This window comes from Gigantopelta aegis, chromosome 12 (genome assembly GCF_016097555.1).
Source record: "Gigantopelta aegis isolate Gae_Host chromosome 12, Gae_host_genome, whole genome shotgun sequence".
NCBI lineage: Eukaryota > Metazoa > Mollusca > Gastropoda > Neomphalida > Peltospiridae > Gigantopelta > Gigantopelta aegis.
In genome coordinates, this window is record NC_054710.1 from 26,575,705 (window position 1) to 26,602,110 (window position 26,406).

The following is a 26,406-nucleotide window of genomic DNA, read 5'->3' on the forward strand; positions in this document are numbered from 1 at the left end:
TGCTTTTCAATTTTATTTCGATTTATTTTCATGTTAACTTCAAGCATGCTATCCTGGGCACACACCTCAGCTATCTGGGCTGTCTGTCTAGGACAGTGGATTAGATGTTAGTTGTTAGTAGTTAGTGAGAGAGAAGAGGGTGTAGTAGTCTTACACTTACCCATTGAGTCGTTAAAACTCGCTCTGGGTGAGAGCCGGTACCGGGCTGCGAACGCAGTACCTACCAGCGTTATGCCCGATGGTTCAACCACGACACCGCCGATGCCATTGTGGAAGGGCCTGAGTGTTATAAAGTTCTATTCTATTCGTAAAATAGTCCCTTTCCAAGGACGAATTTTAAAAAGGGTACAACCGGGGAAATGTCCCCTCCCTAAAAAAAAAAAAAAAAAAAAAGTGCTGCTTGATGCTTTAACCTTTGGCTTCCCCACTAAAATAGAACCTGGGTCCGCCTTCGGTTTTTTGGGGTTTTTTTGTTGTTTTTTGATTGACTGACGTAGAAAGAATGCTAAACCGGCCTCGACGGTGGAGGGGTTAAGCCGTCGACCTTAGGGCTGGTAGATATATATTGGGTTCTCACAACCAAGACGAGTCCTAACAGTTTAATAAGGGTGGAGGTACGACCACTACACCGATTATCTCTCACTTTTAACTAACCGTTATTATCACTTCTCCTGAGTGGGGGGGGGGGGGGGGGGGGGGGGTGCGACGTAGGCCAGTGGTAAAGCGCTCGCTTGACGCTTGATGCGCGGTCGGTCTTTGATCGATCCCCGTCGGTGGGCCTATTGGGCTATTTCTCGATCCACGACTGATATATCAAAGGCCGTGGTATGTGCTGTCCTGTCTATGGGATCGTGAATATAAAAGAACCCCTGCTACTAATGGAAAAATGAAGCGGGTTTCTTCTCTAAGACTGTCAGAATTACCAAATGTTTCACATCCAACAGCCGATGATTAATAAATCAATGTGCTCTAGTGGTGTCGTTAAACAAAACCAGCTTTTTCTTCTTCTACATTAAAAGTAAACTTTAATCTATATAACTTGATGGTAACTTAAGAAACTTTTATTTGTACATAGAAGTTTTTTTAATAAAAGAAAATATATATGTGAGTTAGTACGGCATTAAAACTTAATAATATGCATTTTAGCATTATTCAGAGTATAGTTATTTCTAATTCATCGTTTTCCTTTTCACAAACACGGACTATGCGTTTTAGCGTTAATTAGAGTATAGTATATACTGTATTTTGAAAAAAGCGTACAAAAAGTTGGTAACATTGAATCATACATTAAAATCTTGTTCTAATAACTGGGCAGGTTTTGAGAAAAATAAGTTTAAATGAACTAGGATTTGGTCATCTTTGGATAAACCAGAATGCCATTAACGAAAATTATACTCTAATGAAAATGAAGCAGCGTATTTTTGACCAAGCTAAGCAGAATCTGCTAAATGAAATTCAGATATCATCAAAATGTACATTATATAAACATATTGTAATGGATGTTACTCTACAATTTTATTTGTGAAAGTACCTACCCGCCCACTAAAAAACAGTACATAACCAAATTAAGATTATCATCCCTAGACTTAAAAATTGAAACAAGAAGATACCGTAATATTTTTTAACACAATAATAGAAAATGTCACCATTGTAATAACGATGTTGAAGATGAAAGAAAGAAGTGTTTTATTTAACGACGCACTCAACACATTATTTACGGTTATATGGCGTCAGACATATGGTTAAGGACCACGCAGATTTTTTTAGAGGAAACCCGCTGTCGCCACATAGGCTACTCTTTTACGACAGGCAGCAAGGGATCTTTTATTTGCGCTTCCCACAGGCAGGATAGCACAAACCATGGCCTTTGTTGAACCAGTTATGGATCACTGGTCGGTGCAAGTCGTTTACACCTACCCATTGAGCCTTGCGGAGCACTCACTCAGGGTTTGGAGTCGATATCTGGATTAACAATCCCATGCCTCGACTGGGATCCGAACCCAATACCTACCAGTCTGTAGACCGATGGCCTGCCACGACGCCACCGAGGCCGGTATGTTGAAGATGAATACGACTGCATTCTTAAACTGAAGAGAACGATATATCAAGTTATACTGCAGACGAAATCCTTCTGTCTTTAAATATATACAGCTGATGCAAAACCAAAACAATAAAGATGTGCTGATAAGCTTGTAGCTTAAAGCAATAAACGAATTGAAATTGAATTAAAATTAATATTGGTAAATATATTTGTTTGGCATACAAGTTACGGCACTCATCTGTTGTACCGGCCTCGGTGGCGTCGTGGCAGGCCATCGGTCTACAGGCTGGTAGGTACTGGGTTCGGATCCCAGTCGAGGCATGGGATTTTTAATCCAGATACCGACTCCAAACCCTGAGTGAGTGCTCCGCAAGGCTCAATGGGTAGGTGTAAACCACTTGCACCGACCAGTGATCCATAACTGGTTCAACAAAGGCCATGGTTTATGCTATCCTGCCTGTGGGAAGCGCAAATAAAAGATCCCTTGCTGCCTGTCGTAAAAAGAGTAGCCTATGTGGCGACAGCGGGTTTCCTCTAAAAACAGTGTCAGAATGACCATATGTTTGACGTCCAATAGCCGATGATAAGCTAAAAAATCAATGTGCTCTAGCGGCGTCGTTAAATAAAAACAAACTTTTCATCTGTTGTCTAATATTATAAAAGTTATTACTTTTCAGACGCATATGTTATAACTGTAAATATATTACTTCCATGCATGTACGTATTTAATATCTTTTGGTTTACATATTTTAATGTATTGTTACTTAATATGTCATATCAAAAGTATGTGATTCATTGCATATGCTAATTGAATTCTCCTGTGTGTTTTTATATACTGTGTAAATATGTCGTGCTGATAAGCTTGTAGCTTAAAGCAATAAACGAACTGAATATATTAATTCATCGTTTTCCTTTTCACACAAATGGACTATGCGTTTAAGCGTTTGAATCTTCATAACAAAATCCATCCACCGCCCGCCCATTAATTCCCTTGTCGTAGTCTTCCTAAATTAGACTGCCGTCCGGAATATAATCTTTGCTGAACAAAAGGGGCACACATCAACATCTGGAATATAAAGTCTACTAAACACATGAAACTGCTAACCTTTGAAACAAGTGTACGATGCCTCGCCCATTATTGCCTACATAATGGCTTATACCCCTAACCTCCGCGTGTATCTGTTATCCCAGCCAGCCAAACGTATACACAGCAAAACGAGTTAACGGCTAGTTTACTTTCATCTCTTTTGTTCATCCATTCATTTCAACTTGTTTTCGTGCTTATATCCTATTAAGGTTGAAGCACGTTGTCCTGGGCACATCTCAGCTATCTGGGCTGTCTGTCCAGGACAGTGGGTTAGTTGTTAGTTGGTTAGTGGTTAGTGAGAAATAAGAGTGTGTACTGGCCTTACGCCTACTCATTGAGCCCCTGAGAACTCGCTCTGGGTTGAAGCCGGTACAGGGCTGCGAACCCTGTACCTACCAACCTGTAGTCCGATGGCTTAACCACTGCGCCACCGAAGCCGGTGTCGTTCGTTAAAAAGTAGTTCTTCATTCGCGCATTAAATTTAGGACCTCACTTGTATCTCTTTTGTGAAATTCTTGCTAATTTGTTCATTGTTTTTGATGTAGTGATAGACTTAACAGCTGTGGTGACATAGTACTCAGGGCAGGTGCTACCAGTAGGGCAGGATATGTTCATCTTTCGCGAACTTGATTTCATCACTGATATGGGGGCGGGATGTAGCCCAGTGGTAAAGCGCTCGCTTGATGTGCGGTCGGTCTGGGATCGATCCTCGTCGGTGGACCTATTGGGTTATTTCTCGTTGGACCCACCGACGGGGATCGATCCTATACCGACCGCGCATCATTACAGTAAAATATGATCCGTGATATACACACAAATCTTGCACACGGTGGATTGTTCATGTAAAACTAGCAAAATGCTAATTCAGGCTGCGAGGATTCGTTACACTTTAATTGTTAACAATACTTGTTATTTTGTTAGCTCTAAATTGTGTCTAAATCATAAAATTTCATGCCATAACGTCGAAGGAAGGAAGGAAATGTTTTATTTAACGACGCACTAGACACATTTTATTTACGGTTATATGGCGTCAGACATATGGTTAAGGACCACACAGGTATTGAGAGAGGAAACCCGCTGTTGCCACTTCATGGGCTACTCTTTTGGATTAGCAGCAAGGGACATTTTATATGCACCATCCCACAGACAGGATAGTACATACCACGGCCTTTGTTACACCAGTTGTGGAGCACTGGCTGGAACGAGAAATAGTCCAATGGATCTACCGATGGGGATCGATCCTAGATCGACCGCGCATCAAGCGAACACTTTACCACTGGGCTACGTCCCGCCCCTGCCATAAGCTATAACGTCGAAACCTTACACTAGAAGTTGTTGTTGTTGTCGTTGTTGTTGTTGTTGTAGTTGTCGTTGTTGTTGTCGTTGTTGTTGTTGTCGTTGTTGTTGTAGTTGTCGTTGTTGTTGTTGTTGTAGTTGTCGTTGTTGTTGTTGTTGTAGTTGTCGTTGTTGTTGTTGTTGTTGTCGTTGTTGTTGTTGTCGTTGTCGTTGTCGTTGTTGTTGTTGTTGTTGTTATTGTTGTTGTTGTTGTTGTCGTTGTTGTTGTAGTTGTCGGTGTTGTCGTTGTTGTTGTTGTTGTCGTTGTTGTTGTTGTAGTTGTCATTGTTGTTGTTGTTGTCGTTGTTGTTGTTATCGTTGTTGTTGTTGTCGTTGTTGTTGTAGTTGTCGTTGTTGTCGTCGTTGTTGTTGCTGTTGTCGTTGTTGTTATTGTTGTTGTTGTCGTTGTCGTTGTTGTTGTCGTTCTTGTTGTTGTTGTCGTTGTAGTTGTTGTTGTTGTCGTCGTTGTCGTTGTCGTTGTTGTCGTCGTTGTTGTTGTTGTTGTCGTCGTCGTCGTTGTTGTTGTTGTTGTCGTTGTCGTTGTTGTTGTCGTTGTCGTTGTCGTTGTCGTTGTCGTTGTTGTTGTTGTTGTTGTTGTCGTTGTTGTTGTTGTTGTCGTCGTTGTTGTCGTTGTTGTTGTTGTTGTCGTTGTCGTTGTCATTGTCGTTGTCGTTGTTGTCGTTGTTGTTGTGTCTTACATTTGTGGTTCTTGTTTTCTTGTGTCTTGTTTTCTTGGGAGGGTCTGCTTTTCTTTTCTTTTCTTTTTTTTTTTCTTTTTTTTTCTTCTTTATTTTGTTGTTTTTATTTTTGTTGTTTGGTTTTTGTTTCTTTGTTTTTGTTGTTTTTAAACCACATTTAAACAAAAAATACCGAAATTATATATTGTCCTTTAATTACTTTTCTTGAGTATATAACATAGAAACGTGTCGGGTTAGTCTGCACCAGACTTACATGGAAACGAGTGTTATAAAACGCATCATATGACAGATAACACACGACAATGTCAGTGGGTGCGGATTAACATAATTTATTAATTCTAGTTTCATTAGCTGACGTATGTTTATCTCTGTATGTTGTTGACAACGCTCCGTAACATAGATGTTTTATTTGCTTCAGTTTCCAGTATTCGGTTGTCCCCCTGTGCTAATGACCGCTACGGATGTCCTAAATGTCGGGCTGTGTATGCCTACCCCTAGAAGTAAACATGCATGTGTTTTGTAATATGATGTTGTCGCTGGTGATGAATATCAAAATATGTTTCAATGAATATTCTCCTGTTTGGGGGTTTTGGTTTGTTTAGATGAGTATGTAAAGGACAACACTATTGAATAGGAAACACTAAAGTTAAACTTTGTTTTGTTTAACGACACCATTAGAGTACATTGATTCATTAATCATCGGCCATTGGATGTCACACGTTTGGTAATTTTGACATAATAGTCTTAGACAGGAAACAAGCTTCAGTTTCCATCAGTAACAATGGATCTTTTATAGGCACCATGCCATAGACAGGGTAGCCCATATACCAGTCGTGATTCATTGACTAGAACGAGAAATAGTGCAATGGGTAAATGTTTTTTTGTGTGATAATATTATCGCTGACGATGAATTTCAATATTTTAATGCAATTGTCTTCGCAAAGTAAGAAAGAAAGAAAGAAAGAAATGTTTTATTTAACGACGCACTCAACACATTTTATTTACGGTTATATGGCGTCAGACATATGGTTAAGGACCACACAGATTTTGAGAGGAAACCCGCTGTCGCCACTACATGGGCTACTCTTCCGATTAGCAGCAAGGGATCTTTTATTTGCGCTTCCCACGGGCGGGATAGCACAAACCATGGCCTTTGTTGAACCAGTTATGGATCACTGGTCGGTGCAAGTGGTTTACACCTACCCATTGAGCCTTACGGGAGCACTCACTCAGGGTTTGGAGTCAGTATCTGGATTAAAAATCCCATGCCTCGACTGGGATCCGAACCCAGTACCTACCAGCCTGTAGACCGATGGCCTAACCACGACGCCACCGAGGCCTGTTCGCAAAGTAAGATGCATGTATATATACACCAAAGTATTAAAGGGACATTCCTGAGTTTACTGCAATTTTTAAGATGTTATCGACTAAAAGAGACGTTTTTAACGATTGTAATTACATATCAAATATATTTGTCTGCATAAAATATTAATAGCTGTATATTAAACGTGTTTCTGGTCGTTTGAATATTTGTATTAGGATAAATTTCATTTTATTTCCTAAATTAAGTTGTTGTTTTTCGTATATATCCAGTTTGGGCTTTACTTGTTACAGATATTAAGACGATCAGAAACACATTGAATATACAAACATTGATATTCTAAACAACAAAATATATTTAATATGTAAGTTTAATCGTAGAAATATTTTATTAGTCGGAAACATCTTACAATGCAGCAAACTAAGGAATGTCCCTTTAAATTTAAATGTAGAAAATTATTCATCGGTTACCCATTTGTATTCATATTCTCCAACGTTTTCACTCAATTTACCACGCTTGTGTTTTTGGTCTTGTGACCTGTGAACTCGAGTTGTAGCCAATCGCACTTATTGCCATTGCCATTATCATTTGTATGTACAATTATTATGCATTATATCTATACGCTGTAAAGCTTACGGTAATAGGTAATTGAACTGAAATATAATAAGACACCTAGAGCCTCATCGTATGTGACATCACATTTTAGTATCCCAGTATGTTCGTGCTTATATCGAATGACGGTTCAAATATGCTGTTCTGGGCATACACCTCAGCTATCTGGGCTGTCTGTTAGGACAGTGGGTTGGTTTTTAGTTGTTAGTGGTTAGTGAGAGAGAAGAGGGAGTAGTGGTCTTACACCTACCCAATGAGCCGTTAAAACTCGCTCTGAGTGGGAGCCAATACCGGGTAGCGAACCCTGTACCTACCAGCCATATGTTCCATGGCTTAACCACGACACCAGCGAGGCCGATTCCTTCAAAACATCTACTTCAAAGAAATGTTGTTCCAGATCACGCCCAATTTAACTTGGCTGGACCGCCCTCGGTGGTGTCGTGGTTAAGCCATCGCACATAAGGCTGGTAGACCTGGGTTCGCAGCTCGGTACCGGCTCCCACCCCCAGAGCGAGTTTTAACGACTCAGTGGGGAGGTGTAAGTCCACTACACCCTCTTCTCTCTGACTAACCACTAACAACTAACAACTAACCCACTGTCCTGGACAGACAGCTTAGATAGCTGAAGTAGTGCTTGTATCTTAATTGGATAGAAGTACGAAAATAAAGTTGAACTGAACTGAACTTGGCTGAATCGATTTGGATTCATAGTTTAATCTAGGTGTTGCTGAAAGGATTGAAGGAGTCAGTTCTGAGTGGCCAGGGAACACTCATCTGCTTGATTGGACTTTGTTTTAATAGCATTGTGTTGGTCTTTCTTAAAGGGACATTCCTGAGTTTGCTGCATTGTAAGATGTTTCCGACTAATAAAATATTTCTACCATAAACTTACATATTAATTATATTTTCTTGTTGAGAATATCAGTATCTGTATATTCAATATGTTTTTGGTCGTCTTAATATTTGTAAGAAGCTCAAACTGGATTTTGTCTTCAAATAATTTCGTACGTACGAAAAAATAATATTTTAGGAAATAAAATTAAATTTAACCTAGTACAAATATTAGAACGATCAGAAACACGTTTAATATATAGCCACTATTATTTTATGCACAAAGATATATCTGATGTGTAATTACAATCGTTAAAAAGTCTCTGTTAGTCGATAACATCTTAAAAATTGCAGCAAATTCAGGAATGTCCCTATAATAAAGACCAACTCAATGATATTAAAACAAAGTCTATCATTGTAGATATGAGATAAAAGCAATATCACATTTTACGTATGGGATTTACGTCACACCTAATGCGACTTTTATTTCCGGTTTCGTGTTTGAGAGTTTTCATTGTGATATAGTGCTAACTTTTATTATTATATAGTATAATGTTACTTTGCAGCCTTGACTCTTTCATCATTGAGGCGTAAGTTGGCTATTTTGATGAGTCTTACAGTCATAGACAAATGTTTGTGGTTTTTTGACGAGGGTTAAAAGAACTATTTTTAGATACGTCATCCTGGCGATAATCACGTGATGTCTTCAGGCGAGACTGTTACGTCACTTCACTAGGCTGTTATTTCCGGCATCGTGTTTACACTTGTTTGTAAGTGTCGTCGATTGTACTTGGTTTAAATTTATGGCTGAGAGGAAATATAGCTTGCCATAAATATCTTTCTTTTTGTTTTTGTTTTCTTCTTTTTTGTACTCCTAAATGCGTAATTTGTGAAAAAAGAGAGTGTTTATCATAATTCTTACACACCCGTTGGTGAGAATATTATTATTTTTTTTTTTTTTATTGATAACACATACTGTTAACACATATATGAGTGATAACATTTTGAAGACATACCAATGGCTGCTCGTAGGTGATGACCAGAGCCCTGTTCCACGAAGGGATCTTACTTTCTTCAATTCGTTTCCGTGCTTATGTCCAATTAAGGTTCAAGTACGCTATCCTGTCTTTTCAGGACAGTGGGTTAGTTGTTAGTGGTTACTGAGAGAGAACTGGGTGTAGTGGTCTTACACATACCCATTGAGTCGTTAAAACATGCTCTGTGTGGCAGCCGGTATCGGGCTGCGCACCCTGTACCTACCAGCCTTATATCTGATGACCTAACCACGACACCACCAAGGTCGGTAGCGATCTTACCGTTAAGATCACCTTAAGTACACGGTACGGTAGTTATGCATTTAAAGGGACATTCCCGAGTTTACTGCATTGTAAGATGTTTCCGACTAATAAAATATTTCTACGATTAAACTTACATATTAAATATAGTTTCTTGTTTAGAATATCAGTGTCTGTATATTCAATGTGTTTCTGGTCGTCTTAATATTTGCAAGAAGCCCAAACTGGAGTTTGTCTTCAAATAATTTCATACGTACGAAAAAACTATTATTTTAGGAAATAAAATGAAATTTAACCTAGTACAAATATTAGAACGATCAGAAACACGTTTAATATACAGTCACTAATATTTTATGCAGAAAAATATATTTGATATGTAATTACAATCGTTAAAAAGTCTGTTAGTCGATAACATCTTAAAAAGTGCAGCAAACTCAGGAATTTCCGTGTTGTACGCTTATGTGTATTCTTGTGTCTGTGTAGAGAAATGCAACCACAACATTTTAAAGGGACATTCCTGAGTTTTCTGCATTGTAAAATGTTTCCGAAAAATAAAATATTTCTACGATTAAACTTACATATTAAATATATCAGTGTCTGAATATTCAAGGTGTTTCTGGTCGTCTTAACATTTGTAAGAAGCTCAAACTGGATAATACTTCGGTAAATACGAAAAAATTATATTTTAGGAAATAAAATGAAATGTAACGTAGTACACATATTAGAACGATCAGAAACACGTTTAAGATCGTTCCACTAATATTTTATGCAGAAAAATATATTTCATATGTAATTACAATTGTTAAAAAGTCTTTGTTAGTCGATAACATCTTAAACATTGCAGCAAACTCAGGAATGTCCCTTTAAACTGTGCGACTCATAGGCCTAAAATATACAGTGATACATAAACAGAAATATATACATGAGAGATTGTGTGTTTGGAGGATGGACTTTCAAATGAGTTGAGAATGTAACTATTTTGCCTGTTTGAGATATTCACCAATATTACAGAGTTCGTTTTGTTTTGAACAGAAAGAAAGAAAGAAATGTTTTATTTAACGACGCACTCAACACATTTTATTTACGGTTATATGGCGTCAGACATATGGTTAAGGACCACACAGTGTTTGAGAGGAAACCCGCTGTCGCCACTACATGGGCTACTCTTCCGATTAGCAGCAAGGGATCTTTTAGTTGCGCTTCCCACAGGCAGGATAGCACAAACCATGGCCTTTGTTGAACCAGTTATGGATCACTGGTCGGTGCAAGTGGTTTACACCTACCCATTGAGCCTTGCGGAGCACTCACTCAAGGTTTGGAGTCGGTATCTGGATTAAAAATCGCATGCCTCGACTGGGATCCGAACCCAGTACCTACCAGCCTGTAGACCGAAAGCCTACCACGACGCCACCGAGGCCGGTGTGTTTTGAACAGATAATCATTATACAGTGTTTTCTTACACACCAGTTCGTGAGAACACTATGCGATATTTCTGATAACACATGGGTTGTTAACATGTACGTGTGTTAACAATTTCAAGACATACGACTGGCTGCTCTTAGGTGATGACCAGGTCACCAGTAAAAACCAACGCGGTGGAAATAGATTGCAATGTGACGTATAGTTAACCTGACAATCATGTGTCTGTGACGCGTCAGCTACAAGTGCAACGGCTGTAAATAACATTTAGTCGAAAACGATGTTCAAATTTGCTTAAAACCTGGTTTTTTAGGATATGTAAGAAATAGAATAATACATTCGTGTCCGTTAGATACCATTTATCTTACAACTCGTTGTTTAAAAACGTATCAAACTCGCTTTCGGTCGTTACATACATTTTAAAACAACTCGCTGTGAGATAAATGGTATTTAACGGCCACTCATGTATTATTCTCTATATACACCGATGGGTTGAACTAATATTATTTCCTATTATTATATAACATTTAGTGAAATATCTTAAAATATCAGTGAAATAAAAGTGTTATCATTCACTCGGTGACAATAACACATTTTAGAGTGAACATTTGACTATTTCACTCTAAAATGTGTTATCGTCACTGTAGAAAGTGTTATCTTCACTTTAAAAAAGCCGGCACTATTATGTTGTTGGCATTTTTAAAATAAAGGTAAATTGCCAAAAGTTATATAATAAATAGAAAAGTTCATGTGTTTTGTCAAATATGAGACCACGAAATTTTGTAATTAGTGTTGTGTGACAGTCAGGAATTGATATGGGGGTATTGATAACAACTGTATCTGGGTGTGGGGAGCGAGAGGGGGTGGGGGTGGCAAACGTGTTTGGTAATACTGCTGACAAGAAGATACATAATTCTTTTGGTGAAGAAGATAGTAATTTATTGATTTTAACCGGCCTCGGTGGTGTCGTGGTTAAGCTATCGGACATAAGGCTGGTAGGTACTGAGTTCGCAGCCCGGTACCTGCTCCCACCCAGAGCGAGTTTTAACGACTCAATGGGTAAGTGTAAGACTAGTACACCATCTTCTCTCTCACTAACCAACTAACAATTAACTCACTGTCTTGGACGGACAGCCCAGATAGCTGAGGTGTGTGCCCAGGACAGCGTGCTTCAATCTTAATTGGATATAAGCACGAAAATAAGTGGAAATGAATACTGATTGTAGATATTTCAGTTAGTGGTCTACGCTTCACGCTTGTTAACCTTTTTGTTGCTTTTTTTTAAGTGGATGATTTTTAAAGCACAGACATTTGTTTTAACTGAAGTATACGAATGTTAGGTTACTAAATAATATACTCAGCAACACTAAGCATTTTTTTTTTTTTTTTTTTTTTTTTTTTTTTTTTTTTTTTTTTTGCATTGTCGTTTATTTGAACGACGTTTGATCACAGCCGACTTCGAGACATCGGTTCGGAAAAATATGACACGTGACACATCGTGTTTAATTGTGTATTTATTTTGTTTTTAGTCTGCTACGTTTTATTAAAAAAAAAATTAATTTTTTTTTTTTTTTGGGGGGGGGGACGGGGGTTATGGTTTGGTTTTTTCACTTCGATGTTGTTGTTTATTGTTGGGGGTTGTTTTGTGTCTTTAATTTTATTGGGTTTGTTTGGTGGTTTGGGTTGGGGGGGGGGTTTGAGGGGGGGGTTGGAGGTGAGGTTGGTGTTTGGTTTGGTTTGTTTTTTGTTCCTTTCGCTTACATTACACGAAGTTTGCTGTCTATTTTTATATTTATAACGCGCCATCCGTCTAAATATTGACTAGTTATCCTGCTGTCTGCGACAGAGCGGGACTAGACCATTACAGAGAACGGGTGTAATCATACAATATTTACCTGTGTTGTACAGTACAATACTGCACGTTGACACTCGGAGTTGAGCTCCCGCCCCGGAGTCGGTCACTGGCGAAGTCAGAGGCTGAATCCGGGGTGGGCGTGCCTGAACCCTTGTGGATAGGGGCACGTAAAAAGAGTTTCCCAGTTCCCAGCTCGGAGTTGAGTGTCTGTTTAACAGAGGCATTTAAATCTGTACATAATGTTTTATTTTGTTATGTCAGTTTACAATTATATGCACAGAACACACCACTCATCCACCCCTTGCAGAAGCAGCAGCAGCGATGGTACAGCCCACGCATGTCAGGGTTTTTTTCGGTCTATAAGACAAATATTACAAATATTACACATTTAGCATAATCTACAATCAATCCCAAAGTCATAATAGCCCATGAAATCGAGAAATTGATACATGTCTTTACAAGCCTTGACGTTTCCACATTCGCAACCCACAGCAGACAAGAACACGCATGCGCTAAGAGTAAGATAGGTGGCAAACTTATCTTATTTCAATTAAAAAATGACGGATCATGATCTGCACCATTCAAACAAATATTTACACTGATAGCTCGTCAAGTATCTCAGGCATTAATTGGCTAGCGAACTCGGATGAAACCGCCTCCTGTCAAAATGCTTGACACGGGGAATCCCTTCGAGTCTCCGGTTTTAGTAGGGAATCCTCAAGCTTTTTCATTAGGAATGGAATTAAAATGATTTAAAAACATGGCAAATGACGGTGGAAAAAGCAGTCGATAAAATATTACAAAAACTATTTTCGGGTATTCTGAGCGAACTGGCTCGCGACCGCCGTTTTATTAAAATAAAAATGGTGTTGACAGTGAAAAAGTCAATGTCAAAACGTTACTTAAACATTGAATTTAATTAGGTCAGCGCTCAGTGAGAAAACGTCTTGTAATGCTTGTTTCTTCAGTGTTTGGTGTTGTTTGGGGTCTTTTGGTTCTATTGATTTATTCTTTGGGAGTTGTTGTTGGCTTGTTGTTTTTGGGGGCTTGGGAGTTGTTTTGTTTTAAGGGACATTCCTGAGTTTGCTGGAATGTTTAAGATGTTATCGACTAACACTGACTTTTTAACGATTGTAATTGCATATCAAATATATTTTTCTGCATAAAATATTGGTGGCTGTATATTAAACGTGTTTCTTATCGTTCTAATATTGGTACTAGGTTAAATTTCAATTTATTTCATAAAATATTGGGGTTTTCGTACGTACGAAATTATTTGAAGACACAATCCAGTTTGGTCTTCTTAGAAATATTAAGACGACAAGAAACACATTGAATATACAGACACTGATAGTTGTTATATTTGTACTAGGTTAAATTTCATTTTATTTCCTAAAATAATTGTTTTTTTCGTACGTATGAAATTATTTGAAGACAAACTCCAGTTTGGGCTTCTTGCAAATATTAAGACGACCAGAAACACATTGAATATACAGACACTGATATTCTTAACAAGAAAATAATTTTAATATGTAAGTTTAATCGTAGAAATATTTTATTAGTCGGAAACATCTTACAATGGAGCAAATTCAGGAATGTCCCTTTAACGTTTCTGTTTTCTGGTGGGGTTTTTTTTTTTTGCTTTGTTTTGTATCTTCTTTTTATTTTTTATTTAATTTAAACATTTTTAGATGGGGCTGTTTTGTTGGATTTGGGGGTTTATTTTCTTTTTTCTCTTAGTTTTCTTCTCTTTTTTTTTTCGTTCTTTTTTTATACACGACCCTTTTTATGAAGCTCGTGTTATTACGTTTTATAATTTTAAACACAATTTCTTTTTACAATTTCATAATGGCTACGAATTAACAGAAGAAATCCCTCTAATTCACCATTACATTAGAGTTCACTTTGCAGTTTATGTATGTAATTATTTTTAGCAATTGCCCTCGGATAACCCCTCCAAACGTCGCAACCATAACTCAAAATAGAACCAAAAACATATAATAAAAATAATAATATGACAAAAACATGACAAATGATTGTAAATACTTTTGCATCAGATTAACCCCAATGTACGTATGCTCTGTCGAAATATTTAGCATTTCTGTAACTGTATCGTGACGTGTGGCAGAGTACGACGATGACGCATGAATATGTCTGGCCTTGGGACGGGATTAGAGAGTTCGTGGGCCCCCGGCATCTACTTATCGACGCTTTAGTAAATCGGCTTGCACAATAACATACCTGAGTGGAGATCAGTGATAGATCAGTGTTCTCGCTGGCGTACTGGTTGTCATTAGACATGTATACGGCGGCTGAAAGGTACTGGGATCGCATCATCGTACGTGCAGACAGACAAACCGAAAGATAGATACATACATACATACATACATACATACATACATACATACAGAGCGTATCGTGGTTAGTCTTGCAATTTGCGGGCGAATCGGTGCCACAGGTTCGGGTCCCAGCAACGGCATGGGACAATTTGTGAGGCCAGAAAGGATTTAATTATCCCCTGCGCCAGTGCGTTAATATCTATGTATGTAATAGTCAACCTCGACATACATACAATATATAGATATTCATACATCAATACATCCTAGCCAGTGCCAGGTCTGCCCACTGTTTCATGCACGTAAGCGGGATCGACCGCGTAGATTGTAGGCCCCATGCATATGGTTGAGTTAAAGAACGTCCTTGTTTATGGAAGCTTCGATAGCTCAGAGCGTATCGTGGTTAGTCTTGCAATTTGCGGGCGAATCGGTACCACAGGTTCGGGTCCCAGCAACGGCATGGGACAATTTGTGAGGCCAGAAAGGATTTAATTATCCCCTGCGCCAGTGCGTTAATATCTATGTATGTAATAGTCAACCTCGACATACATACAATATATAGATATTCATTCAATACATCAATGCCCATAGATAGCGGGATCATACATGTCATACATAGATAAAGACTTGTTTATGGAACATAGCTCAGAGCGTATCTGGTTAGGTCTTGCAATTCTTGCGGGCGAATACATACATACATGACAGACATAGATTGATACATAGATACAAAGACATACATACAGAAAGAATCAAGCATAAACACAGACCGATAAGATACATAATATATACATACATACATAATAGATATACATAATAGATAGATAGATAGATATAGATAGATATATATAGATAGATAGATATAGATAGATAGATATAGATAGATAGATAGATATAGATAGATAGATAGATAGATAGATAGATAGATATACGTACATATAGTTAGAGAGACATACAGATAGACAGAGAAATGGATGGATGGATAGATAGATATTTAAGAAGAAAGAAAGGAGGAAATAGAAATAATTACGATTATATGGGGTTGGACATATTAGACCGTGGGCCCACTATACCCCCCCCCCCCCTGCCCCCCCCCCCTCCCGGGATTTTTCAAGATGAGTATATCTTTGAAGCTTATCTATAGACATATTCAAATCAGCTTGTCTGCAGGCAATCTATTGGTGGGTGTGCCTGTAGGGCACGTTTGAGTGTAGGCACCATATTTGTTTTTAACAGGGCAAATGTCTGATCAAGCTGAATGTTCCACATAATTTTCAAAAATATTTGAAAATAATTCTGGACTATATCACTGCTTTTACTTTAAAGCTGGGTTACTGGTGAATATATTCCACCAAAAAAATAATACATTTTTGACATCTGACTAAGCATGGTGAGTCAATTAATTTGAAATGTCCTGAGTATTACAAACATAGTATATTAACAAACTGCATGGCAATGTTGAAGTTAACATGCATACATATTTTGAACAGGTTTAAGACCAAATTATGAATGCTATTCATGCTAAATTACATGTTCATAACAACAAACCACAAAGCAATGCAATATATGTGGTATGGATATAGTACCGGGGGTATACTCACCAGCAAAAGTTACACAGTTTCCGATGTACGTAATTCTCTAACATTCTGATCCTTTTATTATTGTATTGTATTTAATATCTGAAGGCAGCATTACTTAAATATGGTGCAGTACATGCTGTCTAAACCATTTACATGGATATTTTGAATATTTTTATATTACACACAAGTCTTACAAACATAAAAAGTGAATTTACACACCATTCTAGGCAAGTCTGCATTACATATACAATTTATCTATCTCACAACAGTTCATCTTACAATAGCTAGTTTTTTTGTTGCTTTTTGTAATATTTTAGAATTGCAGTTCTATTTATAGTATGTTTAACTTATGTCATCAGGCAAATATCTAGCACTATAAAAATCTAACTTTCATTCCCAATTCTCAATCATTTTATGTGACCCAAATATGATATATGTGAATTTACAATTTTCTATTTCTACATCCTTCCTTTTATTCTATTAAGTAGATGTTAATAACAATTACAAAACAATATAATATGAGGTATGAATAATTATATACTTCTCAAAATAAGTTATTAGTAAGCAATGCCAGAAATGTATTAATTTCTATGTATACACATACTTAGGATTGCCTGAAGCTTTTATTATTAAAACACCCAAATTGACCTGGCTTTTTTCTATAACATATTGTGGCTTCATTATTCAAACATGGTTAAGTATATGGAGTTTATATACTATGTTCACAAATTTATGAAGATGTCCCTCTGTTCTTAGTACCAGCCAATTATAAGTACCTTTCCTCGGCATGTGTGTTAAAACATTTACAATTCATCTATCTCACAGAAGCTTGTACTACTTTTAAAAACATATTTGTATTTAAATTGTGCTTAATGTATGCTTAGGTTTATATACTTGACATCAGATATAGTCATCAGGCATATCTAGTACTTGACTTTCTTTCCTATTTCAGTCTTATCATCTGACTTAAATATAATGTCTATTATGTTCACAATATCTGTAATTTCTTATTTTTCCTCTGGGTCTTTGCTCTTGTTCCTTTCTCAGTATGTCAACAGCTCTTGCATTATCAGATCACAAACCATCCAATTCAGCTTCAGTATTTCTTTGGACATTTCTCAGCCATTTCTGCCCTGGACTTTGTGATATGACTAATACCATATGAGACCATGGCAATTTGCTCTCTTCCAATTTGCTCTATTGGTACAGCATATTTTCAGGGAATATCTACTGGATGGAAGGTTTGCAACTAATCCACAGTAGCATAATAATAGCATTCGTGGTTTGGCACTACATTTCTCATGTGAAAGGGGTTCTTCCAAGCCACACTTGATCTAAGGAATCCCTACAAAGGTCTTAAGAGACTGGAAGACCTTTTAAATGAAAAAAGAAAACTCTGCTCTCAGCTTCTTGGGAAGAGGATTCTATTTGTGAGACAAAGTACATGTTTCAAATGCAAACCATGTCTGGGGTGTTGTAAAGTACACAAGAAGATGCAGAAACAAAGATTATACTTCAATGTCTGTACACTGCTGCCAGTTCAACATCCCAGATACGAATTTTTTTATACACTCAACTTGGAAACAAGAGGCATCTTATAGATGTGCACAGCATCATAAAGGATGCAGGGAAGACACCAACTAGCGATTCCAGCTGTGCTTGCCATTAATGGCTATGATACCAACAGTGCTTTTATGCAGAATGGAAAACTGGAGGTTTTGAATATTCTCAAGTAACACCAAGACTTCCTTGAAATGTTGTTAGCTCATGGACGTTCAGCAAAAATTGATGTTCATGTATTTAACTTTAAGAAGCAGATCATTTCATATACCTTCTCTATGGGAGTGCAGGTGCGAATAACATACAAAAACATCATGACCTGAGAAATATCTGGAAATGTATGTTGCCAAACCAAGGATGATAGTATTGAACTACTGTAGAGTATAAATCAGCCTTCCCCACTCTACATGGATGTATCCACTGAGAATGCTCTGAGAATGCACATAAAGAGAACAAATTGCCAAGTTGTCATTTGGTAGCAGTCATGCCAGGCAGTCCAGGCTATTCCCCAACCAAATCGTCATATGGTTGTGAAATTTTAGAAGGAACACTAGAGATGAAATAGTGATATTATGCTATGAGCGCTGATGGACATTCTGGTGGGGGGACCAGAGCAGTCTAGAGAAGGAAAATACCAGAAATTGTGAACATGACAGACATATTTTAATTGTATGAAAATGCAAAGGAATATGAAAGGAAGTCAAAACTTTCCTAGACAATATTTGATGTAGAAACTAATTATATACACCTGAGCATACGTTAAGCACAATGTAAATATAAAGGCAAATCTAAAAATATTACAAACACAGATTAGCATAAGATGAACTTCTGTGAGATAGATGACTTGTACATGTAATGCAAAAGAAATTATGGTAGTTACACAAAACTGATGCTTTAAATTTTTAACACTGGTGTTTGGTAAAGAGGGACATATTCATAATATTGATGCACATACATGTATACTCAACAAAATTCATTAAGGGCTAGTAAACTTTCTTATATTATAATATAATTCTTTATTACTGTCATATTATTTTAGCATGTTTTGGTCATATATATGGCTTCTATACATTGTTTCAGTAAACTTTTACTGGTTATACACGCAAAAACAACTGGGTATTTGACATGCATGTACTTATGAAAAATATTGAAATGAGCATTAGGCAAGTATTTGTTACATATTTGTTTAGAACGTTTTTTTGTCATTGTGTTCCCTCAGAATTGTTATTTAAGTCATTAAGTTTAAGAACATGCCACAATGCTGACAACTTTCAACGGAAGAAGTTGTATTTTCCACCATATTTAAAAGAAAATGCTAAAATATCTATTGGACCTTAATTAATTAGTATAGTATAGGCAGATATACTGAACCATATTTGAATAATGCTGCCTCAATATATTAAATACAGTGCAATTTTTAATAGTAAAAGGTTCAAGCAGCCCAAAATATGTGTAAATTTAAAACATAATGCATTTCAGGCATTGCTTAACTTTTGCCGATGAGTATAACATTATTCATACCACATATTGCATTGTTATTTGGTGTTACTATTAACATCTAGTATAGGATGAATATCATTCATTGTGGCCTTATATCTGTTAAAAATGTATATGGATGACAACTTTATCACTATATTTAATTTTTTAATATAGTGTTTTTGGAACACATATTGTGCAACGGTAACCCCATTCAAATGGCGATATTCTTTGAATCCACCAACATTTTTGCTGCAGAAAAGCAGATATTAAATTCGTATATAATGAGGTATCTAAAAATACTTGTCTCCAAAAATCCCTGGGGGGGGGGGGGGGGGGGGGGGGGGGGGGGGGGGGGGGGGGGGGGTTCGGTATCTGGCCCATGGACTATATGGTTAAGGACTACACAGATGAGAGAGGGAACCCGCTGCCGCCACTCAATGGGCTACTCTTTTCGATTAGCAGCAAGGGATCTTTTACGTAAAGAATCTCAAAAAAAAGAAGGGAAGAAAGAAAGTAAGAAAAAAGAAAGAAAGAAAGAAAAAAGAAAGAAAGAAAGAAAAACTGAAAGAGAAAGAGAGTGTGCGTGAAACAGGGTGTCGCTACGTATGATGTCATCACCACAGATACAGCGGGGAATCTTGTAAACGGATGGTTGAAAGGTTCTGAGCCAGACCACGAATGATTGATAGTACACCCTTAATAACAGGATTTAGCTCAGTCGGCTGAGTGCTCGCTTGAGGTGCTTGTGTCGCAGGATCGAACCACCTCGGTGGATCCATTCAGCGGATTGGGTTTTTTCTTTCGTTCCAATCAGTGCACCACAACTGGACAAAGGTCGTGGTATATGCTTTTCTACATGTGTCTGTGGGAAAGCGCATATGAGAGATCCCTTGTTGGTTCCTGTATCTAAACTGAATGTCATATCATGTAGTGTTTTGCTTGTCTTCTAAGGTTTAATGAGAGTTCCTTCCCTTTTCGGACCGCATCAAGTAAAGAGTGGTATTACTTCAACTTCCAGGTGGCAAACTTGTTATTTATAACCGGCCTCGGTGGCGTCGTGGTTAGGCCATCGGTCTATAGGCTGGTAGGTACTAGGTTCGGATCCCAGTCGAGGCATGGGATTTTTAATCCAGATACCGACTCAAAACCCTGAGTGAGTGCTCCGCAAGGCACAATAGGTAGGTGTAAGCCACTTGCACCGACCAGTGATCCATAACTGGTTCAACAAAGGCCATGGTTTTTGCTATCCTGCCTGTGGGAAGCGCAAATAAAAGATCCCTTGCTGCTAATCGGAAAGAGTAGCCCATGTAGTGGCGACAGCGGGTTTCCTCTCAAAATATGTGTGATCCTTAACCATATGTCTGACGCCATATAACCGTCAATAAAATGTGTTGAGTGCGTCGTTAAATAAAACATTTCTTTCTTCTTCTTTTTTCTTTGTTATTTATATTAGTAGAATGACGTCCAAGGTAGAAAGGTTAATTTTATGTTTCCAGTTTGATTGCAACATGAACTAATGTAGCATGACTCGGCTATATGACAACCATAGTGGTGATACGCCGTTAAAGTAACAGACCCTTGCTTTTAAACCCTGCAGCATATATTTTTTTCATTATTACAGCCGTTTTTAATAATTGAAATTTTAGACTTTCACTTCATTGTTTTGATTATCCATCTCCGTTCATCCGAAATCTTTCTGGTCATCCACGAAATGCCCGTTTTCATAGTGTACGTATCTCTGAGAAGTAAGGGTCACGAAGACGAGTCCTTGGCTACTGTTCAAGACTATCTTTTCAACATCATAGACTCATTTCACTCGATATTATAACTATATCCAGTTGTGTTACAGGTTTGTAGATTAAACAAACTTAGTGTCCATGTTCACGGGTTGAAATTAGGGTGTGTGACTTCAATTGCAACATTAATTAAAGAGACAGACGCTAGATTTTAAACATTAAGACATATTTTTTCGCCTAGAATCTAGTTTCAACCCGTTAGAATGGACACTAAGTTTGGTTAATTTACAAACCTGTAACAAATTTGGATACAATGGAGTGTCTGTGACGTCAATCTAATTAAAATTAGCTCCACTATTACATGTGGATCTAACAGCAGCCAGCTGGAGCTCATGTCCACCAATCAAAACCTTACTTGCAGAATCATGCCAGTGATTTGAAAATAATTCGAAAATATTCCGAATTATCCTGAGGGTATACGATATGTTTCATGTGAATTACGAATGCCTTATTTAGACCAGTAGAACTAATTTTAATCAGATTGCTAACAACACTGCGTAGTGTCCAATGTCCAGGTAACATTTCGTCTGTAAATAATAATTTAGGTATTGACCAATCACACTTCGCCTTTTATAACGTTATTTGGGAGCATACAAATTCTAAAAATATCAGGCGAGTCTATTTTAGTGGCCGCAGTACAGCGAACCATACCAATACGTACGGGATGGGTTATCAGTCTTCAATTTTACATTAAAAATTATTTAGTTATTTATTAAAAAACCCCAACTAAATCAGTCTTCAGTTTTACATTAAAAATTATTTATTTTATGAAATAAAACATGTTTTAAGGCATTCGTAATTCACACGAAACATGTATACCCTCAGGATAATTCGGAATTTTTTCAAATTATTTTTAAATCACTGGCATGATTCTGCAAGTAAGGTTTTGATTGGTGGACATGAGCTACAACTGGCTGCTGTTAGATCCACATGTAATAGTGAAGCTAATTTTAATTAGATTGCTGTGACGTTGAAATACCCTTAAAAATAGGATAAAACGCGACTCCATAACCTTTACTTCTCAGATGCACGTGCATTTTTAAAAAAACATAAAAAATGTATTTTGTGGTATTAGAAACACCAGGATGACCAGAAACAATAAACTGTAAGTAATATTTGATTTCAGTTATCATAAACGGCTCTAACAGTGAAATATATGCCTTAGTGTTTAAAAACTAGGGTATGTCCCTTTAACATAGCATGCTCGGCTCTTTGAAAAAAACTATAGTAGTGAAATATCTTCAAGCAGATAACTACGTCAAACGTTTGCCAGAACAATGTTATATAGCTATAAACATGGATGAAAAAAAAAGAGGGTAATGTTCACCAATATCACACGTCCTGAATACAGTCGTCCTTCCGTAATTGTGAGTGACACGGGCAATAAATGTGATCCAAATAAAATGTTTATTGGCCAAATGACGGATAGTGCAAGGAGATGACAGCACATACGTCAGCTTGCTATTCGAGTCCAGCGCCTTTCATGCGAATATTCTCACTTTATTGCTGTTTGTGTCTGATGCAGAGGAAATGCGTGACCCCAAGCTTGAACAAAAAAATGGGGACCGTTCAACAATTAAGGTGCATGTAGACTGGGTGCAGCGGGTGCGTGCATGCAATCTGATTGAAGCTATGTTTCCATTAAAGGCATATTGTCACAAACCACTGACCTATTTAATGGTCTAACAAAGTATTACCTGAACAAAAATCATTTGATTTGTCCCTAAATGTACTCTATTCAACCATCTTCATAACCACCATACTCCATTTATTAATGCCATTTTGTAAAAAATAATTGAATTATGGCAATGGTCCATAATTCAAAAACTAAAATTGTCGAGAGGGTTGGCATGGATTTCACTCGATCATGGTTCAGTTAAGGTGATGCAATAGCTAGATTTGATTTCCAACAATTAATGTAATTTATAGTTATTATCCATTTTTAGAGAAATAAGGTCCTTAAATCCGTGACAGTATGCCTTTAATGCGGCTGCGTTCCGGGTGCTTCCGATTACGTTGCGGGTGCCTGCGTTCGTTGTGTTTCCATTAATGCGGCTACTGACTGCGATTACTCCAGTAATGGCATTCAAGATGCAAACATTGCAACGTTACTTATTATTTAAAAAGAGCTTATTATGATAGTCGCAACGTACAATTTGATACAGAAAAAGATTTTTAAAAACAAAACAACAAAACAACAAACAAACAAACAAAAGGAAGCGCCGTTGTTAAAAATGAGAACAAACAAGGAGTATACCAGAACCACATAGGTCTATGCATTTTCATATGTTCATATTTCATTAATATTTGTAATCGACTTCGGCAAATATTTCTGTACTTAGGAAATACAAATATTTATTAGATCGACAAACGTTATTGAAAATATATGTAACGTTTATCCGCCCGGTATTAGAATATGCATCGGAAGTATGGGATGGGTGTTCTTTAGTCGAGGAAGACATTATTGAAACAGTACAATTAGAAGCCGCTAGATTAATCACGGGTTTGCCAAAATTTGCATCCATAAAGTATTTGTACTACAAAACTGGATTAGCAACACTTACTTTCAGGCGTAAATTCAAAACGCTGTGTACAATGTTTAAAATAATAAAAGGCATGGCTCCTGCTTATATGATACACAATATCCTACAAAGAGTTGAACAAAGAGTCCCTTACATGCTAAGAAATCGAAATGATATTTCTTTACACCTTTCTAGAACTAATTTACTTCAATCGTCATTTATTCATTCGACAGGGGGCGGAACGTAGCCCAGTGGTAAAGCGCTCGCTCGATGCGCGGTCGGTCTGGGATCGATCCCCGTAGGTGGGCCCATTGGGCTATTTCTCGTTCCAGCCAGTGCACCACGACTGGTATATCAAAGGCCGTGGTATGTACTATCCTGTTTGAGGGATGGTGCAAATAAAAGATCCCTTGCTTCTAATCGAAAAGAGTATCCCATGAAGTGGCGACAGCGGGTTTCCTCTCTCAATATCTGTGTGGTCCTTAATCATATGTCTGACGCCATATAACCTTAAATAAAATGTGTTGAGTGCGTCGTTAAATAAAACATTTCCTTCCTTCTTTTTTTTTTATCCATTCGACAATAAAACTTTGGAATAACATATGAGCTGAAATTCGAAAGTGTCAAAACATAATTTCATTTAAAAAAGAAATAAAACCCGATGTCCCATGCGTTGCATCATATTATTCATTTGGTGATAGAAGAGAAAACGTATTGCATACCAAGTTAAAACACGGGCGTAGTTATTTAAAAGCAGACTTATATTGAGTTGGCCTTATATGAAAGACAAAGACGCACTCAGTAGAATTCATTGCAAAGATTTCAGCCACTAGATCTACAACCGGTTTTAAATAGTAAAGTGCTCTAAGTGAATAAAACAATAAAGAAATATTTGTTCATGTACATAAGTATATAAATAAATAAATACATAAATCCGGATCTCTGCGTAAACCGGTCCATTTCTAAAGTCCCGTTCAGCTACCGTTTATCTCTTAGGTATAAATCTCTGCCTAATCCGTACTCTGTCTACTCCGGACTCCGGATCAAAAATCAGTTGAATAATAATTAGTTGAACAATGATCGTCAATTGCCAAGTAATCAGGACGCCAAATATAAAATGTAATCACACACGTGTGAAGTTTACTCTTATTGCGGTAGGTCGTTAGATCAATCGGATTAATATTAATGTGTGTGTTGATACCTGTCAACCTAACGCATGTATAAATAGGTGCGAATCGCTCGTATATTTTTAACCCTCAGTCGATTCTTGCAGTCGATTCTTGCTTTTTTTTCCGATTTGAGCTAAGATGAAGCAGGACGTGTGCGCCTGCTCTCTCGAGCTACCCCCCCCCCCCCCCCCACCTGGGGGGACTCATTGCTTCTTACGGAGTGTTATTGGAGTACCGCGTCACGTACACCGGGCCACGGGCAACCGTGACCTTGGTGTACGGTGAACCAGCGAGGAAGCCACCTAGGAGGAGAAGGAGGAGGAAGACGGACGCGCCAGGGGCGGACCGGGGGAGGTCAAAACCGGTAGCTCAACTACCGGCTGCGACTTCTTCCGTTGTACGCCCCAAGCCCCAGTCTACACCAGCGAGACCAGCTGTTCCAGCCCTGCTGGATCCAGATGTTGACTTGCCAGTGGCGAAGCCGGACACGGACCTTAACCGGGCCCTGATGGAATCGCCCCCCACATCTCCGACGCCTTCAGCCTCCGGGTTTCCAGCGATGCCACCCCCACCCAGGAAGAGTGGCGCTGTAGAAACCCAGGCCCGTCCTGTGGCCGTTGGAAAACGAAAGGCGGTTGTGTCCCCAGGCGACCAACCAGACAAGCCAAGTCCGCCGACTCAACCGCCTACACCAACTTCACCGCCGATAGATGATCCGACCATCGGCCAGCCTTGGACATTACAGTCTGGCAAGCTACCACCGCGCTACTCAAGGCTGGTCAGGACCAACATCGGGGATGTCCGTCGGCTCCTTTGTGAACCTGGTCCGGAGACCTACGAACCTCTGCCGCTAACGGAAGGAGAGTTTTCGGTGCGGAGGATTACTATGAAAGATGGGAGAGGGATCTGCCTTACTGTCCGCCGGGGGGGACTTTTCCACCAAGGGATGCTTCTCGATGAAATGGACAACCCGACCATCCACCGCGTCATCAAGACCGTTGCCGGGGAAGATTACCGTCCAATCACCGAGAACATCGCCAAGTCCACATACCGGCAAGCCCTCCACCATCTGGATTCGTCCCTCTTCATCAGCTCTCCTTGACGACATCCCCTCTACCAACCTCCTTTGCCTCCGTGAGTAACCTCTTTTATTGGGCTAGTTAGACTTTAAATGTTTTGTAAGCAGTTCAAAATTTTTATGTTTATTTTTTTATAAGTAGTCTAACGCATTTTATTTTGGCGCCCGTTCAATTGCTCCAGACATGTTTTGGTATGCAGTTACTCTTTGTAGACTTAGGTAATAAACAGGCTTCACCGAGGAATCGAAATTCAGCCAATCAGAACACGGCTCCCACTCGGTGTTACTTCAAGTTTGCGAAGTGTCTGCTATTTGGTCCGCGCTTACTAAATGGCTTTTTTCCAAATTCCGCCCACCTCAAACTTACCCCCCCCCCCCCCCCCCCCTGCTCCGGA

The 26,406-nt window shown here is 38.3% G+C and overlaps 1 protein-coding gene across 1 annotated transcript; it reads left to right on the top strand.

Moving 5' to 3' along the window:
* Positions 1-21,157: 21,157 nt before the first annotated feature.
* On the top strand, positions 21,158-26,035 carry LOC121385925 (translation initiation factor IF-2-like). Its single transcript, XM_041516717.1, has 2 exons — positions 21,158-21,191; positions 25,224-26,035. The coding sequence occupies exons 1-2, from the start codon at positions 21,158-21,160 to the stop codon at positions 26,033-26,035; spliced, it is 846 nt and encodes a 281-aa protein (XP_041372651.1).
* The last annotated feature ends 371 nt before the right edge of the window (positions 26,036-26,406 follow it).

Bases quoted from the DNA above. Each gene is read 5' to 3' on its own strand.
- LOC121385925 (XM_041516717.1), top strand. From the start codon at position 21,158: ATGCCCGTTTTCATAGTGTACGTATCTCTGAGAA. The intron at 21,192-25,223 runs GTAAGGGTCACG...ACGGTGAACCAG, and splicing joins AGTGTACGTATCTCTGAGAA to CGAGGAAGCCACCTAGGAGG.